The sequence below is a fragment of the Herpailurus yagouaroundi genome, unplaced genomic scaffold (genome assembly GCF_014898765.1).
Source record: "Herpailurus yagouaroundi ecotype Mexico unplaced genomic scaffold, PumYag 198, whole genome shotgun sequence".
In the NCBI taxonomy this organism is placed as follows: Eukaryota; Metazoa; Chordata; class Mammalia; order Carnivora; family Felidae; genus Herpailurus; species Herpailurus yagouaroundi.
In genome coordinates, this window is record NW_024412429.1 from 35,887,459 (window position 1) to 35,907,261 (window position 19,803).

The 19,803-nt window shown below is 35.5% G+C and overlaps 1 protein-coding gene across 1 annotated transcript in view; it reads right to left on the minus strand.

The window, feature by feature from the left end:
• LAMA2 (laminin subunit alpha 2) overlaps window positions 1-19,803 on the minus strand; it is a 395,150-nt gene that overhangs the window by 218,319 nt on the left and 157,028 nt on the right. Inside the window, exons 18-21 of the mRNA XM_040449243.1 lie at window positions 19,623-19,729; window positions 18,601-18,864; window positions 13,499-13,679; window positions 10,518-10,654 (exon numbers count right to left, since the gene is read on the minus strand). Coding sequence (XP_040305177.1) covers window positions 10,518-10,654; window positions 13,499-13,679; window positions 18,601-18,864; window positions 19,623-19,729 — 689 coding nt within the window. The remainder of the gene's footprint in view (window positions 1-10,517; window positions 10,655-13,498; window positions 13,680-18,600; window positions 18,865-19,622; window positions 19,730-19,803) is intronic.

The window sequence follows — 19,803 nt, forward strand, 5'->3', positions numbered from 1 at the left end:
CTCCTGCCCGTAGCAGTTTACTTAGGAGACGACTCTTTCTAGGATGTGATATATAATCACCAGCTTCTTCAATCATCTTTCCTGTCCAAATGTTTGGTGAAGTTTCTTTGCAGATTCTGACATTGAAATAATCACCAGGCCTCCTTTGGGGTTAATCTCTGTGATTAAGTTTTTTTCTGACTTCTTTGTTATCTAGAAAAAAAAATCCTACTAAAAGTTATTTGAAGCCTAAAGATCCAAAATGCGATTATTTATTATATAATAAATATAGACATAGTTTCCTAAGAATAGAATAACCCACTGCTGTCACTCCACCGAAGTCATCTTTATAGAACATCAAATTTAGAATGTGATTTCAAAACAAGGATAATTAACTTTGACTTCAATGATTTTTTTTTGGCTCACTTAATAAAATGGGCCATAATTAGAAACAGAAAATTATGATACGTTATGGAAACTGCAGTCATGTAATAAATTTTAAAAGGTCTTATGAGACATTCTTATCCTTTAACTAAAACATGAAGTGTCTGCTACCCCATTTGTTATGTAATACCAAAGCACTAATTCTTAAAGATTAGATGACTACACAAGCAGACACGGGGCCTTTCCAAATCAGGAAGTTTATTCCGGAAGTTATAGTGGAGACTAAAAGGGACCATTAACCATATGTTTGGATAGTACTATGGCCAACATCAAACTTAAATCATAATTAGATGTAATGTTTATTTAGCAATAGAGGATTTATGCACTATTCCCCTGCTAGTGAAAGATGGCTGGCTTTGTATTCTACTTCACTGAAAGCTCAAATGATGTGTGTCCTCACACCTCAACACAGAGAAATTATGCATGACACAAAGAAAGGGAAGCCGTAAATCTCAAATCACTGTTCATTTAGATTATAATCATCCAAAGTTTTTTGGTGGTAGAATACATGCTCATAAATATTTGTGAGGACTCTATGTATTTTTTTGTGATTGTTCATAATGATGAAGTGTGTAGGTATTCAGAAATTTAGATTTTTAACAGTGGTTCAAAGTAATAAAACATTTTCAACCAACTCCAATAAACATAACGTTTATCCAACAACCAGTAAAAATAACAGTATCGAACACAGAACTACAATTTTTTTCTAAGGAAACTTGGTTTATATTCCATCCTGATTTGTATACACATTAGGCATCAGCTTTAATTTCAGAAGATTATTAGAGTTTGGCCACATTGCAGGATTTTGTGAATAGAATAGAACCCTCTTAAGTTTACTTATGGCTTATTCATGAGTCCAAGGGTTGGGGCAGATGCTTGGATTAAAGGTGAAAATGCAAAAAGTCAGTCACCAAAACTTATAACACTGTTCATACTTACAAAAAACTTTGGAACTCTTGAGAAATTTTGTTTTGTTTCTAAAAATGTAGTTCAAACTTAATAGTGCCATTGGCAATAGAAAAAATGAGTGTCCTGTCTAGTTTCTAATTTAATTTAAAATTTAATTTAATTAAAATTAAAATTTAGGGGCGCCTGGGTGGCGCAGTCGGTTAAGCGTCCGACTTCAGCCAGGTCACGATCTCGCGGTCCGTGAGTTCGAGCCCCGCGTCAGGCTCTGGGCTGATGGCTCAGAGCCTGGAGCCTGTTTCCGATTCTGTGTCTCCCTCTCTCTCTGCCCCTCCCCCGTTCATGCTCTGTCTCTCTCTGTCCCAAAAATAAATAAACGTTGAAAAAAATTTTTTTAAATTAAAATTTAATTTAATCTAATCATATAGGTAATTGAAGTCATGTATCTATATTTCCTTGAACAATCACCAATACTCCTGTTTGCCTCTAGATTATGTATTCTGGACCAGTGTATTCAAATGTTTTAGCATATATGTAGAGATGATTAGACCTTGCATGTGTGCTAAATCAGTGGAAAAAAAACAGTTTACATCACTATAGTATACTACCATGGAGTCAAACAGGTCACACTTGGTCATGATGTTCCAATAATCTCCAGCCCAATGTGACCAATTAGAACACCTCTCATTAACATCAAAAATGCCCTTATTTGCTGCTCTTAATGGACACAGGCCAGCCCTAATCCTATTTGACCTGTGTTACGTTTGACACACAAAAAGTATTTCTTCTCTTTAAACAGTCTCTTAAAAATTTTTTTGACATTTATTCATTATTGAAAGATAGAGACAGAGCATGAGCAGGGGAGGGTCAGAGAGAGAGGGAGACACAGAATCCAAAGCAGGCTGCAGGCTCCGAGCTGTCAGCACAGAGCCCAATGCGGGGCTCTAACCCACGAATCACGAGATCATGACCTGAGCCAAAGTCGGACGCCCAACCGACTGAGCTACCCAGGAGACCCCAGTCTCTTAGTTTTTAAAGCACTCACTTGGTTTGTCTTCTGTCTTTTAAGCTGCTAACCGACAAAACCAAAAACTAAAAAATGAAAAATAAGAAACAACTATTTTTAGACTGAATGCCAGGAAGCACAGTACTGTGATTTCTGAGAGAAGAAAAGCAAAGCAGTATATAAAGGAAGTTTCTAGGCTGCAACCCATAAAAGAAGAACCCAAATGAAGCCCTGCACTATAACTGGGTTGAGAAACATAGAGTAGAGAGATGCTGAGACAGAATTTATTGGGCCAATAGAATATGTGTCTAAAAAATAGAAAGTCGGGGTGCCTGGGTGGCTCAGTTGTTTAAGAATCTGATTCTTGATTTCAGCTCAGGTCATGATCTCATGGTTCACAAGATTGAGGCCCCCACATGGGGCTCTGCACTAACAACACAGATCCTGCTTGAGATTCTCTCTCCCTCTCTCTCTTCCTCTTCCCCATGCACACACTCTCTCTGCCTCTCTCTCAAAAAAAAAAAAAAAAAAACTTAAAAAAAATAAATTTATGGGCACCTGGGTGGCTCAGTAGGTTAAGCATCTGACTTTGGCTCAAGTCACAATCTCATGGTTCACAAGTTCACACCCCGTGTGGGACTCTGTCCTGCTATCTCAGAGCTTGGAGCCTGCTTCAGATTCTGTGAGTGTCTCTCTCTCTGCCCCTGCCCTTCCCTGCATGTGCTCTGTCTCTCTCGCTCAAAAATAAATATAAAAAAAATTTTTAAAAATTTAAAAATGAGAAAGTTATATACAGAGAGAATTCTAGAAATCTGCACAAGTGTCCCCTTGAATCTTTGGCTGAGTACTGATCTGTGTATGCATGGGATAAAATTCTATGTGGCTGAGGAAAAAAAAAGAAAAAAAAAACACTGAAAAGGCATGAACTTAAAAATTCCCTTGAAATAATTCATATCCCCAACAGCCAGAGTGGAAATACACAGTAATGCACCAGGTAGCGTTCTCAATGCACTTAGCCCTTTAGTAGTGATGCTAAATGATCCCTGGATTAAAGGGTGCTCTAGACCCTCCCTAAAAACAAAAGGAAACAACAAAACAACAAAAACCCCCAAACACTTAAAAACAAGGATCAAACAGATCCAAGTAATTAGTGAGTAATTAACCTGTTTGCCAAGATAAAGATTAATACTCCTTAAAAGAAAACAACAAAACCAATGTGAAAAAATGAAAAATGTACAACAATGATCTGGCATCCACATCGAAATGATCAGGCATGGAGAGAAACATAACCAGGAGAAAAGTCAACCATTAAGAATAGTATTGAAATAAAAGAAATGGTGGAATTAGCAGACAATCACACTGCAAAAGCTAATATTTATATTATAAATATTCTCAAGAATAAATGGAAATGTGAATATAATGAGGAGAGAAATGACAGCTATAAAACAATTCAACCAGAAATTTTAAAGATGAAAAGATGAAAAATTTGAAATGAAAAATTATTATGTAACCAACTGGATTAAGAATAGATTAGACACTGTAGAAAAAAAAAATCAGTAAATTTAGACAATAATAGAAACTATCAAAAATAAAGAACAGAGAAAAAATAAGAATGAAAGAACAAACAGAATCTCAGTCAACTGTGGAAAAATATCAAGTAGACCAACATATACATGAGTTCCATGAGGAGACAATGAGGATAAAGAAGAGAAAAATATTTGAAGATATACTGGCTGGAAGATTTCCAAATTTAATAAAAACTCTGGTCCCACAGATCTAACAGGTCCAACTTACCATATGAGAAGTAAACAAGAAAACCACAAAAAGACAGCATAATCAAATTGCTGAAAACCAGGACTTTAAAAAAAATTGTTTAATGTTTATTTATTTTTGGGACAGAGAGAGACAGAGCATGAACGGGGGAGGGGCAGAGAGAGAGGGAGACACAGAATCAGAAGCAGGCTCCAGGCTCTGACCTGTTAGCACAGAGCCCGATGCGGGACTCGAACTCACGGACCGTGAGATCATGACCTGAGCTGAAGTTGGTCACTCAACCGCCTGAGCCACCCAGGCGCCCCTGAAAACCAGGACTTTTATATCTAGAAAAAATGTCTTTGGAAAAATGAAGGAAAAATGCAGTTTTTGAACATATAAAATTGAAAGAATCATTGAGAGCAGACCTTACCAGAAATAATAATAGTCATAATTAGGGATGTAGTTAATGGAAGAACTAACATGATATGAAACAGAATTTGGCTGTACACAAAGTAACAGAGAGCACGGGAATTGACACATGTATAGAAAACAGAAAAGCAGCATTTTTGCCTTTTAAAAAGAAAATTGACTATGTACGTATGTATTTTTGAGGGTTTTTTTTATGTCTATTTTTGAGAGAATACAAGCGGGGAAGGGGCTGACAGAGGGGGACAGAGGTTATGAAGTGGGCTCTGTGCTACAGGCTGACAGCAGCCAGCCTGATGTGAAGCTCGAACTCATGAACTGAGAGATTGTGGCTTGAGCCAAAGTTGAACACTCAACCTACTGAGCCGCCCAGGTGCTCCCATTAACTATTTAAATCAAAATCACCATAGGGCGCCTGGGTGCCTCAGTAGGTTGAGCATCCGACTTAGGCTCAGGGAATGAGCTCCGTGTTAGGCTCTATGCTGACATCTCGGAGCTTGGAGGCTGCTTCAGATTCTGTGTCTCCCCCTCTGTTGTCCCTCCCTTATTCCCACCCCCCCTCTCTCAAAAATTAAATAAACATTAAAAAAATTTAAATCAGAATCATAAGATTATATTGTAGGATATATAATACATAGAAGTAAGGTGTATGACAACAATAACATAAAGGACAAGAAAAGAAGTAACAAAAAGGGTAAGCAGGAATTAGAGGTTTACTCTTGTAAGGTTTCTATACTAAATTTATTTATTTATTTATTTATTTATTTATTTATTTATTCAACGTTTATTTATTTTTGGGACAGAGAGAGCCAGAGCATGAACGGGGGAGGGGCAGAGAGAGAGAGGGAGACACAGAATCGGAAACAGGTTCCAGGCTCTGAGCCATCAGCCCAGAGCCTGACGCGGGGCTCGAACTCACGGACCGCGAGATCGTGACCTGGCTGAAGTCGGACGCCCAACCGACTGCGCCAACCAGGCGCCCCTCTATACTAAATTTAAAGTATATAATATTATTTTAAGATACATTATGAAAAGTTAAGATGTTGAGCTATTAAAATATTAATATCTATCTCTAGGCAATGACAAAAAACATAAAATATAGTTAATAAGTCAAAAGTGAAGATAAAATGTAATTATAAAAATTACTCAATCCAAAATAAGACAAGAAGAAAAAAGAAAGCAAGAACAGGTGGGGCAAAGCAAACAGGAAAATGTAGACTTAACTCCATCATATGGATAATTACATTAAATGGAAATGTTCCAATTAAGATTATATCAATAACAAAGATTTAAATATATGCTATCTAAAAGAGACACATTAAAATATTTAAAAAGAGATGGAATAAATGACAGTGTGGAGAAATGTATACCACACAAATACCAATCAAAAGAAGGATGGAACTCTGGCTATATGATTATCAGAAAAAGTATTCTTTTCTCACAAGAAATATTACCCAGGATAAAAGGGACACTTCATATTGATAAGGGCATCAACTTTTCAAAAAGACATAATCATCCTAAATGAGTATATACCTAATATTATCACTTCAAAATACATGAATCAAAACCTGAGAGAACTGAAAGACAAATAGATAAATCATAATTATAGTTAAACACCCTCAGTTATTGATAGAATATGCACACATAAAAATCACTAAGAATAACTGGCTTGTATAGATTTCACCCAATAATAATAGAATACAAGATATTTTCATGTACATTAATCAAAATGCACACTGTTATGAGACATAATACCAATCTCTATAAATTCAAAAGGACTGAAATAAAACACATTATGTTCTGAGACCAATACAGAACTAAATTAGATGTCAATAGCAGAAAGATATCTTTAAAACCCCCAAATATATGATGATTATACAACATATTTCTAAACAGTGAATAAAAATAAGTAGTAAAATAAATAAGAATATTTTAAGGGTGAAAATTTAAACAATATATCAAAATGTGAGGTATGCAACTAAATTAGCGCCTGGAAGGAAACTTAATATATTTGTTGAATATATATTGAAGCTACCAAAAAGTAACTGGAATAAATTTTAATTTAAAATAAAATGCTTATATTAGTAAAGAAGAGAGATCTCAAGTCAATGACCTAAGCTTTCAGTTTAAGAAACTTGGAAAACAAGAGAAAACTAAACTCAAAGTAAACAAAAGAAAGGAATGTTTATTTTGTACAGTTATCAAATGTATTGGTTAAAGTTGCTCATATTATTTCATATTATTATTTTAGTGTATGCAGGATCTTCATGATGTCCCTTCCTTTATTCTTGACTTTGATTATTTTTTGTCTTTTTTTTTCTTGATCAGTCTTCTTAGAGTATCATCAACTTTATTAATAATTGCAAAAAACCAGTTTCTGGCATCATTGGCCTTTCTCTATTTTTATTTTCCATTTCATTGATTATGCAAACTCCTCAGAAACTATGAGAAAGGAATACTTCCCAATCTATTTCATGAGGGTAGCAGTACCCCAATAACAAAATCAGACAATAACACTCTAAGAAAAGACAAACTATGAACTAACAGTCCTTATGAACAGACCCAGAGATCATTAACAAAATGCTAACAAACATAATCTAAAATAATTTAAAGTAGATAATCGCTCATGATCAAGCAGGATTTATCTGAGGATTGTGAAGTTGGACCAACATTTGAAAATCAATTAATATGATTCACCACATTAGCAGCTGAAAATGAAAAATTATATGATCATCTCCATAGATGCAGAAAATGCTTTTGATAAAATTGGACATATATTCTTGATAAAAGTTCTTAATAAACTAGAAATATGAGGGACATCTTTAAACTGATAAAGAGCGTTTGATGAAGAACATTTGTAAACATTATTCTTAATTGTAAAAGACTGAATTCTTTCTACTTAACATAAGGAATAAGGCAGGGATATTTGCTCCCACCACTACAAATCAACATTTTACTGCGATAGTCAAACAAAATGAAATAAAAGTTACATGGGTTGGAAGAGAAGAAGTAAAACTCAATTTGCAGATGGTATTATTGTCTACATAGAAAATCCTAGTGAAGTTACCAAAAAATAGCTAGAATAAACTTCTAGCAGGGTGTCAGTATAGAAAGTTAACAAATGGGGTGTGTGGCTGGCTTAGTCGGTAGAGCATGCAACACTTGATTGTGGGGTTGTGAGTTCAAGCTCCAAGTTGGGCATAGAGGCTACTAAAAATATATATAGAAATATAGTCTATTAAAAAAATAAAAGTTATTGTATAAAAATAATTGCATTTTCTGTTCTGGCAACAGTTGGAAACTGAAGTGAAATAAATAATAACATTTGTGTAAAAAATATAAAACACAATGATAAATGTAATAAAATGTACAAGACTTGTCCACCAAAAACTATAAAATGCTGCCGAGAAAAAAACTTACAAAGAAAAGTAAATGAAAACTTATGTCATATTGATACACTGGAAGATCTAATATTCTTAAAATGTCTATTTTCCCCAAATTGACCTGTAGATTCAATATAATCCCAAGCAAAGTCTAGAAGGCTATTGGTAAAGAAACTGAGAAGCTGATTTAAAAATTTATATGAAAATGCAAAGGATCTAACGTGTGCAAAAGGTATTAGAAATGAACGACAGTTGGAGAGTTTATACCACCCAATTTCATGCTCTGCTAGAAATCTACAGTGATCAAGACAGTACAGTGTCAGTACAAGGACAGATAGACCAATGAAACAGAATAGAGTTCAGAAATGTATGTGCACATATAGTGCCAGGTTATTTTGACAAAGGAACTAAAGTAATTCAATGAGGAAGAAGAATAATCTTTTCAGAAAAGATGTTGGAAAAATTGGATATCCATTAAAAGGTGAACTTTGACCCTTACCTCAAACCATATAGAAAAATTAATATTGAAAATGCAACGTGGACCTAAATATAAAATTCAAAACTATAAAACTTCTTGAGGAAAACATAGGAGAGGTGTCTCTAGATCTTGACTTAAGCCAATGTGCATTTCTTAGGAAATAAAAAGCATGACCCATGAAACAAAAGGATAATAAACTAGTCTTTATAAAAATTAGGTGAAGATACCACAGCAGAAGTAAAACACAAGCTGTATACTGGGAGAAAATGGTTACAGAACATAAATATATTAAAGGACTGGTATCTAGAATACCTAAAGAACTCTTACAACACATTACTGAGAAAATTAACAACCCCAAATAGAAAAGATTCGTACAGACACTTTGCAAGAAGATATATAAATGGGAAATAAATAAATAAGATTATTCCCAATATCATTGGACATTAAAGAAAGGCAAGGATATAAATAAACATCCAACTGAATGCTTAAAATTAAAGAGTCAAAATCCCAAATGTTGGTAAGGATGTGGAGTATTCTTGTGATGAAAAATGAAAACATAGGTCTACACCCATGCTTTTGACTTATAGACTAATGTTCATAGCAAAATTATTCATAATAGCACCACACTAGAAGTAACCTCAATGCCCATTAAATAGTAAATAAATAGAAAAGTCATTGCGCATCATCCAATGTAAAATTATTAAACAATTAAAAATAACAAACTACTCATATACAACAGTGTAGTTGAATCACAAAAGCATTATACTGCATAAAGGAAGCTGGGCCAAGAATAATTCCCCCAAACAAATAAACAAACAAAACCCAAACAATAACATGTAGTATGACTTGATTTCTATGAATTTGTGGAACTGACATTACTATAGTGATAGAAGGAGAAACAATAGTTTCCTGGTGCGACTAAGTGGGGGAAGGGAAGCCAACTACAAGAAGGCATCAGGGTGGTTATACAACTGTAATCATTGGTCAAAACTCAACACTTTATTTTATTTAAATTTGTTTAATGTTTATTTTTGAGAGAGAGAGAAAGAGAGAGAGAGAGAGAGAGAGAGAGAGAGAGAGAGAGAGAGAACACCAGCAGAGGTGGGGCAGAGAGAGAGGGAGACCCAGAATCTGAGTCAGGCTCCAGGCTCTGAACTGTCAGCACAGAGCCCAACTCGGGGTTTGAACCCATGAGCCATGGGAACATTACCAGCTGAAGTCAGACACTTAACCGACTGAGCCTTTCAGACACCAAAAACTCAACACTTTAAATGAGTAATTGCATTTTATTTAGTTAACACCTCACAAAAAGCTGAAAAAAAACCCCCGCAAAAAGCCCTGTGGACTTATCACCTTTCCTACTTGAATTTGAGTCACCTATAATCCCTCTAGCAGTAAATACTCTCATTTAATTTCCTACAGAGCAAAACCCAGGACTCATCCTTAAGACTTCTCTCTTATCCTCCAAAACTATGAGTGCACCAAGCCATACAGCAGTGAGAATTCTGTAACATAGCCTACTCCCTGCATCTTCGTGGAGGCTCATTGGCTGCGTCCAAGCTTCTGTTCTCTCTCATCAATATTTCTGCAACAGCTCTATCTGTTACCTTTAACTCTGATGCTGGATAGATTTCTTGAAATGTAAATCTAATCATGCCACGTTCTAAGGTACACTCGTGGGAAAAATGAGGATTTTTTTCAAGCTAAAGGTTGTCAGTATGACTCCCCAGAATCCTTTCAAATGCTTCTTGAAAACTGAAACCTAGTCCTAATTTAGGGGCAATTCCTATAGATTTTTGGCAAATTCCTTTAATTAGTTCCTAATTTTTTGTATTTTGCATATAATATTTCATTGTGTCTAGGTATGAAGTTATTGGCTGTTTCTGGTTGTATGTTTTCCTTTTTTTTTTTTGTAGGTATAATGAATAAAGATACATAAATGAGTACTTACTTCATATTTCCCAGAAGTAAAATGAAATGTAAGATACTCATCAGTATCTGCAGTCACTCTACACTGTTAGTTCTATATTGTTTTATAAGGTAATATTGGCTTTTGAAATTCCCAACTATAAAGCTTTCACAAAATAAAAAAAAAGTTTTGACACATTCATTACCAGAGAAAATTAAGCAATTAACTCACCTTACAACCAGTGGTGATGCTGTGGCCCCAGGTGTTAGGTGCACATTTAGAACATTTTTCTCCAATGGTATTGGGAGGGCAAATGCACTGACCAGTCTTTGGGTCACAATTATTACCCAGATGGGAACAATCACAAGCTTCACAAGTAAAAGGGAAAAAAATAGTAAAACAGTAAAAATTTGATAGGAAGTGCTGAGTTTATTTCTCTTGTTTTATTTTCCATATTATGGTTAAAGATCCTTGAAAGTGAAAACTGACCTCATTCATCTTTTATATCACAGAAAAGTGTTTTTCACAGAGATGATCAATAAATTTATGTTGTATTTCATTTAATGATTTCAAAAGGTAAAATATTTTTAGTTTTCAACTAAGTTTAAAGAAACAAGTGGTATATCAGATTCTATGCTAACCTTATCTAGATACTATAGTGTTTAAAATTTTGTTTCTATAGTTATTTCAAGTGCATAACTAAATTTTCTATCCTGTATAGATTAGTATTTCCTTCCTGTTGATGACTATGATTTATAATAAAAACCAGTAATTAACAGGCTTCTTAAATTCAGTATATCATGTATGTAGTTTAATAGTCACACATCAGGACAGTTCAGTTTTGCAAAAATTAAAAATAACTGACTTGTGTGACCCTGTGTGTGTGTGCACATACGTGTGTGTATGAAGGTATTTTTGAGGTTTATTTACCACCTGCTTTGTTCTTTTCAATAGATTTTTCATTTTCTTAGCTATGATATGATACATGAAGAATGAAAATATCTCTATCCACTGCGCTTTCTCAAAGAATACAAAAATAAGATTTGAAAAAGAAAAAAAAAGAGACTTCAGAAGAGCTTCAAAGTCATCTAAGATGAGGAATGTCCACTACTGATTAGCTATAGTTGACTCAGCTACTGACTCAGCACTGAGTATATTTCAGTGCAGTGTTTCCAGCTGAAGTGTAAGCAAGGAAGAAACACCACCAAGTATTCAGATTCAAACAGAAGACCAATGTTACAAGAAATCTTTCAGTTGGTAATATGATGATGAAATCTTTAAATGATATATATTTAGAATATTTGATTAAGTTCAGTTTTTAAGGGATCGCAATTATCATTGCCTACAGCATACCAGCTGTGAAGAATGTTTAGCATAATATTTGACATCAATGCCAAATAAATTTTACCTGTTGTTTTTGTTATTATTGCCGTTGATAATTTGAAGTCAAAGGATTTGTTTTATACATACCTTCATTAAGAAGAGAAACAGTTCATATTATGTTCAAATTTATGTGCTAAAAAACGCCTTGGGACAGTTCAAATTGTTACTTGCAGATAGAAATTCTCTAAGCAGTTCTTCCATGGGATCATAAAACTGAGTAGGGAGAAGACCTGAATAATTAGCTAGTTTTCCCCTACCCAAACGGAATGTTTACCACAATTCAGAATACTAATAAACATTGCTAATGATAATAACAATGATAAACACTTACCTGGTGTCTATGTGCCAGGCAGTATTCTAAATATTTTAGAGCCATTAACTCAACTAATTCTTACAAAAACCCAGTGAGACAGATACCATTCTTAAGTTAATAGACAAATTTTTCAGAGAGACAGCAAGACCAGGTCATATAACTAGTTGCCCGTGGAGCCACTAAACTGATCCAAGCTATTTGGTGAAGTTATACCCTCAACCATAATGCTATCCTGCCTGTTTGGGACTGATTTTTATCTGTTTCTCTGGATTTGAATGCTACTAAGTCTGCATTTCTAATGTTATCATCATTGCATAATTTTAAATAATGTTGTCTTATTTATAATTTCTGGTAGTGAATATACTTGAGTGTATAGCACCATTTTATTAATTCACATTAAGTGAACTGTTAGTAAGAATTGGATTTAAAGAACAGAATATTTTAAAATCCAGCTTTATATGTTTTAGTGTATATAGATGATGACTCAGGGATCACATACAAATTCTTAGAAGATGTACACTGATAACATTCAGAATAACAGAATGGCTTATCTTTGCAATAAAAAGTATATATTGAAATTGATTGAGAATATCTATAAGATACTCATTTTTAAAATAATTGGAAATATTACTCCTGCCACTACTTACATACATTTGCAACAATAGTCAATAATAATGTCTTAAAACCTTATCACATATTTATCATGGTACCGAGAGTAAAGGAGTATCATCAGTGTTAAATGAGTGAATTTAATAAGCAAAGGTGATACTCAACCTAGTGAATGTTGGGATAAGGGTCAATTCCAAATTAGTAGCATATAAATCAAGGTAATGTTCAATCTTCATTTTCATTTGTAGTATGCTAATTCCTATTTTCTTACTTCATGATTTGTGGGAAGAATATGAGAATATTGCTTGAGAGAAATCATGGCTAGAAACCTTCATGTATTTCCCCAAGAACTAGCAAATACCTAGTGCTAATCTGTTATTTTCTAGGAACATCATAGTTTTCAAGGCACATGAAAGTAGACGAAAATATATTTTTTGTACTAGAAAAAGATATTAACTTCTCTGATCCTTGTACCAATTTTGCACTAGGAAAAGAGAAAGTTGAACTGTATTAACTTGGGAGTGAAGTTTAAGCTTCGAGAACACTGGCAAAAGAAAAATTGAACATTTGACTTTCAAGCTACAGGAGCCCTTGAGTGACTGACGGGCTGACTGGCGGTCACAGACAGGAAGGGACACAGCAGAATTGAGATCTGCTGATGGATTTTTTATGGAGTATTTGCAAGCAGTTATTTACAGTGCAGTGTTTCACCCTGCAATGTATTCCATTTGTTAGTTTATTTAAAATAAGCATACTTTACTTATTCAGTTAAATATTTTGGATCATATATTTGTTGTCAAGGTGCCCTTCCTTTAAATCTCCAGGAACCTGCAAGAATGAACTCCTACTGCTGCAAAAATGCTAAAACCAGAGAATGAATGTGTAGGGCTTAGTCTTATTTACAGACCTGTGCAGCCTCCTTCTTGGAAGTTGAAATAGCCGTGAGCACAGCGGTCACATTTCTTTCCTGCTACTCCAGGTTGGCACCAACATTGACCACTCTCTTCACAGTCAAATGACTTAGACCCAAAGGAATTGCAATTGCAGGGAACACACCCCCTTCCGGATTGTAGGCCGAAGGTTTCAGGCTGGCATAGAAAAGGAAAGAGACAAATTAAATTTAAATCAATTAATTCATTATGAAACAAGATGCACAATGCCAAAAGAGGAGGCAGGAAAGAGAAACCAATGGGTTATCAAGGTTCATCACTGATGTTATGACAATGAGGTTGTAACTTCATCTAATGGACCTTTTCTACGATATCCAAAAAGAAGAGTTCAATTACTTTAAAATTTTATCAAAATTAATGGTAGAACTAGGGCATGACCCTTTTGTCTGTTTTATATTCACCAGCCTCTTCCTATGCCTCCCAAGATTTTAACAGTGATGTAGAACTAAGCTATGGGTGTTACTAATATTTTAATTTAAAAATTTACTTGCTTCCTTCCTAATAATCTGAATTGATTACTTTGAAATCTTATGAACTCCTTCTACTTGTTAAACATGTTTTCAATGTTATTGACCAGATGCCTACAGTTAAAACAGATGTTTTTCTTTTAATATTTGATCTAATTTTTGTCATCTCTCCATAAATACTTCTGATCATTATTCTAGGGCTCACATTATAAATTTAACTTACAGGTTTATGCCTATGCTGACAAAATAATTGGTTTACAAACATATAGTTTCTTGGGTTTCATTTTAACAACTGAAATTGATTTGCGAGAACACACATCAAAGCACCAGATTAGATAGATGAAAGGAAACTTTTATTCTCTGATGAGTTATTCCTAGGCATATCTTTTATCTGTTTACAACAAATAACTTTCTATGATCGGTTTTCATTACTATCTTTGGTTTGAAATACACGTTATATGACCTAGAGGGCCTATTTTAGAAAGTGTGGATAAATTAAAAATTACCTCTACTAGAAAAATGAAAAGCGCATATCCTACTTAAAGCACATCAAGGTTGTATTTTAAAATATGAAGTATGTCACATTATTATGATATATTAATCTGAAAAATTAGTCTCAGTAATTACTTCTTTGTAAAAATAATTCCTATTTTAGAATATTAGACTTAACCGTTACTTTCTGGTAGGAATAAATCTTGCTATTTAATACAAGCCACACAAAGAGAAATGAATAAGGCTTGTTACATATTTTCACCATTGTTAACAGTATGAAAAATAGTTCTAGAAAACAAAATCACACTGAAAATTAGTCTCTTAATATGACTATAGCTAAGAACAGTGTTGGTTTTTAAATATAAAAGGGGTCGATTGAGTTCGATAATCATTTAATCTTTGTATTTACTGCTGACTTTATTTTTATTTCTGGTTCAAATTCAGATTTGACCATATTATTAAAGAAGAAAGTGTGTTGTGTTTATTGTACACCTGAAACTAATATAACACTGTATGTTAACAACACTGCAATCAATATAAAATAAAAAATACAATAAATAAAACAAAGAAGGAGGAAGGGAAGATTAAAACATATGATATTTTTATTCATAAAAAATTAGCTATAAAATTCTAGATACCTGACCTAGAGAAATAAACAGAAATTCGGAAAATGGTTAAAGTATGAGCATGCCCATTACAGTATTATTTATGAGAGTAACTGCAGAGGTACTTAAATGTTTAATGTTAGAAAAAAAAAGTTGAATAAATCAAATTAGGATACATTCATGCTATGAAATAATATGCAATCATTAAAATCCTGTTTTGAAGCAGTTTTAATGATAGGAATATACTTAAGAGATAGCATTATGCAAAATTTCAAAAAGCAGAATACAAAATCATATATACACTATAATCCCAATTATATACCTATAATGACACACATACTGCCCCTCAGACACAAATAGAAACATGTATACATAGAAAAAAGACTACAACAACTATATTACTTTTTAAAAGTCTGAATCATAGATGTATTTGAATTTCTTATGCAAAGTATTTTGCATTTATTTCCTAAATTTTCTTGACTTAGAAATATGAATCAGAGACAGTACTTCAAATTCATCTTTATTTCCTAAATTTTTCTTCACTTGGCATATGTATATCTTTAATGGATATATCGATATAGTATTACATGAACTTCCAAGTCATAGTAAGAAAATTCCAAAGTTCATTATGTAAAAAAATATGTACAAAAAAAACTCTCTGTCATACATTTCAAATATTTAAATAATGTAGTTTTAAAGAATTGAGTAATACCAAAACAAATAGTAACAAACTTCACTAACAAAATTTTACTAAATTTGATGTACAAAATTTTATTTCAGAGGCTAGGGAAAATCTCTGTGGTAAGCAAATTCAAGAAGGAGATGTTCCCAGTCTGTAATCAAGATTAATGAGGTAAAACAAACATGGGAGACAGTCCTTATCCAGTGTCGCTGGAAAGCTTGATAATCTGTAAATTATTTTCACTTGGGATGATAATAACAACAGCACTTAGGTATTGTGCTGCTGTGTGCTAAGCACTGTTTTAAAGCTCTTTACAAATATGAATTCACTGAATCTTCAAGACAATCCTGGGAGATAGCTATTACCATCACCTTTATACTGAGTGGGAAACCAAAGGACAGAAAGGTCAAGCAATTTGCCTAAGGTCACCAGCTACCCAACTGTAGAGTCAGGGTTCCAAGTCAGGCAGCCTGGCTCCAGAGTCTGAGCTCTCTACTTTCACACATAGTGTCTCAGGGGAAAAATGGTCTCAGGACAAAACACTACCTTGTACAACAGTGCTGTAGGGTATGTAGGAAAAGGCCATGAATGAGAGCAGAATTTCTGCTAAATTTATATTTTGGAGACATTTTGATCAGTCTCTATCCCTTTCTTTTACTTTAAATATATGTATCTGTTTTTGAAAAACAATTTTTAAAGATTTCTTCATCTAATAACAACAATGGCAACAACAGTAATGATACCTAGCATTCACTAAGAACTCTCCAGATGTGTGCCTTATGTACTGTTCCCATGACAATCCAGAGCCCGCCACGGAGGTGCCCGGGCAGGTCTCCCTGCGAGAGAATCTGCAGCGAGTTGGCTGATTGACATCCTCCGGTTTCCACTCTTGTGGATCCACCGGAGGAACCCACACCAGGTCATGCTTCTCCAGGTCAAAGACTGATTACAATAAAGTCCAACAGTCTTTCTGCCCAATTCAGGATTCCTCAAACAGAAAACTGGTGCTCGGGCACTTCCATTTGGCCTGACAAGCATTTGGCATTTTGGCAAAATGCACAGAATGAGGCTTTTCTGCTCGATCTTTCCTTCCCTTTCCCCTTTCATATCAGTCAGGCCTGCACTACGGCAGGAGGCTCCCTGTATACTATGCTCTCTTCTCGTTCAACTTTCATAGGCATTTCCCCCAGTCAATCTCTTCATATTTGCTTCTTGGAGGATCCAGGCTGTTAGATACCCTATGAAGCAGGTCCTCTGACAGATGAAGAAGGTACATTACAGAAAGACTTAAGGAACTGTCATAGCTAGGAAGTGGTGAGGCTGGGATTTGACCCGAGGCAGACCAATACCAGAACTAATTTTCTTTTTTTTTCACTATAAATTTTTTTAATGTTTATTTATTTTTGAGAAAGAGACAGAGACTCCAGCCTCTGAGCCATCAGCATAGAGCCCGATGCGGGGCTCAAACTCATGAACCACAAGATGATTATGACTTAAGCCAGCTGGATGCTTAATCCACTGAGCCACCCAAGGCACCCTGGAACTAATTTTCTTAAAATGCCAATAAAGAGATACGCCTGAGTGGCTCAGTTGGTTGAGCGTCCAACTTCGGCTCAGGTCATGATCTCGTGGTTGATGGGCTCAAGCCCCACGTCGGGCTCTGTGCTGACAGCTCAGAGCCTGGAACCTGCTTCAGATTCTGTGTCTCCCTCTCTCTGCCCTTCCGCCAACCATGCTCTGTCTCTCTCTGTCTCAAAAATAAAATAAACATTAATTTTTTTTTAAAATGCCAATAAAGAGCCTAGAATAATGCATTCTTTCTTTTTTTCTTTTCTACTCTGTTACTTTTTACTTTACTCTCGCTTTCTTCTATCCCTTCCCTGCTCCTCCCCACCAAGCTGTGATTCCACACTGGTAAGTCTTATTTCCTGTCACTCGGCAACATGGCCCTGGACCTAATCTTCTCTCTTTCCTCCTCCTCTCTCTTCCCTTCCTCCCTTTGGCTCTTACTGCCAGTATTTTTCTTTTGTCTACTAAGATGGGGGACTAAACTTCTGTAGTAGAAAACATGCTTCCTTACTTAGTGTATGTGGTATACATGCAGTGTGAGAGTGTGTGACTTGTGGTATATACGGGCAAGCTTATGATGTGGCAAAGTAACAAAGCCATCCATTATGATGAAATGTGAACAACACGTCAGATCAATGGGCTGGATTTTCTTGGGAAAGCCACTTTCTTTGCTAGATTTGTTCATTCACAGAAGTGAGTCTGTTCGGAGGTCTGAAATTCCTTCCACCTGTAAGATCACAGCTTTCTACAAATAAACTTCTACATATCCATGGGAAACTGAGACTTTTATGAACCTATGAACTTGAACATACTTTTAAAAATACACAGACAGGGGACACCTGGGGGGCTCAGTTGGTTAAGCGCCCAACTTCAGCTCAGGTCATGATCTCAGGGGTTCGTGAGTTCGAACCCTGCGTCGGGTTCCATGCTGACAGCTCAGAACCTGGAGCGCATCTCGGATTCTGTGTCTCCCTCTCTCTCTGCCCCTCCCCTGCTTGTACTCTGTCTCTGGCTCTCAGAAAGTGAATAAACGTTAAAAAAATATTTAAAAAAAAAATAAAAAAAATACACGGACAGCTACTTTCAAAAGGCAAAGCTTTAAGCAGGAATGGTCTAGTGTTTACATTTGCAATTGTGCACACCGAGCAACCGTTATTTGGTAAAAATGCCATCGGGAAAGGTCAGCGGCAGCACACGGAACACAGCATGCGGAGGCATGAGCCATGCAGCGCCTCTGGGATTACCGGAGCTGGGGGCCGATAGGCTCCCCGAGGGCACCCGCTGGAGCTGCTGAAACCCCACCTCTGAGGAGGCCCCAGCACCCGGTGCGCTCTCTGTGACTGCTCCTCCTGTCGGTGCACCTGCCTGCTGAGGTTGCAGTGTCTCCCTACGAAGCCAGATTTACATGCACATCTTCCTGTAATATCACACTGTGGTGTCACAGAACCAACGAGACTGCAGTCACATAACACACAGAAGTGCTTCTCTGGATCCCACCACATATCGGGCTTTAAAAGCCAACAGAAAAAGAAAACAAAGAAAACAAAGAAACAAAAGAGCATTTGGGATTATTCAAGAGATAGAGGCAGAAGGTATTTCCAAACTTAGTACAGAAAGGCCAGTTTGCCATCTGAGAAATGCTCGTTCGGTTTAAGTCTTTATAACCGAAAATACATTTTTATAAGAAGTAGGTAGTGCAAATCCATCACTCTTGTGGAGGAATCTCAAGGGGTTTGCCATACTGAAGGCAGGGCAAAACGTTCAGGAACGGAGAGCAACATGTCGTGAATTTTGTTTCATTTTACAAAAATGGTGTATATAAAACTATGTTGATTAGCTTCTCTACTGAAAACTTTTCTGAAGTAGAATGCTCCCTGTAACTAACTTGTCAACGATAGAACTAGAACAAAGTGTTTGCTAAAAACAAAGGGTGTGACACATTTCATTCTGCCAACAATATAAAAGCAAAGGGTATTTTACTCACTGCAGATTGAGATTAAATTTATAGCTTCTTTGTTTCAGAAACATCTGAATTACAGTAAATATTACACAAATTTGCTGCCAAGGAAATATAGGTTGAAGGCCAAATGCTAGTGCACAGCAAATTTTGTTCTATCTTGGAAAAACTCTCCAATGATCACAGTGATTGTACATGTAGGATTGTATAATCCTGAACTCCTCTTTCAATATACTCATATGTATGTCGTTGAAAGCTAATGAACATTTTCAAGGAGGAAGTAACTCATGGCCAGCTCCTACTCCTTACCTTACACTCATCACACCGCAGTCCTTGCACATTAGGTTTGCATTCACACTGTCCTGTCCTAGCATGGCAACTCTCGGACAAGGAGCTGTTGACATTACAGCGACAAGCTGCAAAGAGAAAAGACATCTTTGGTTGGGAAAACATTTCCAACAGTCTTAATAGGCTTGTTAAATAATAATAT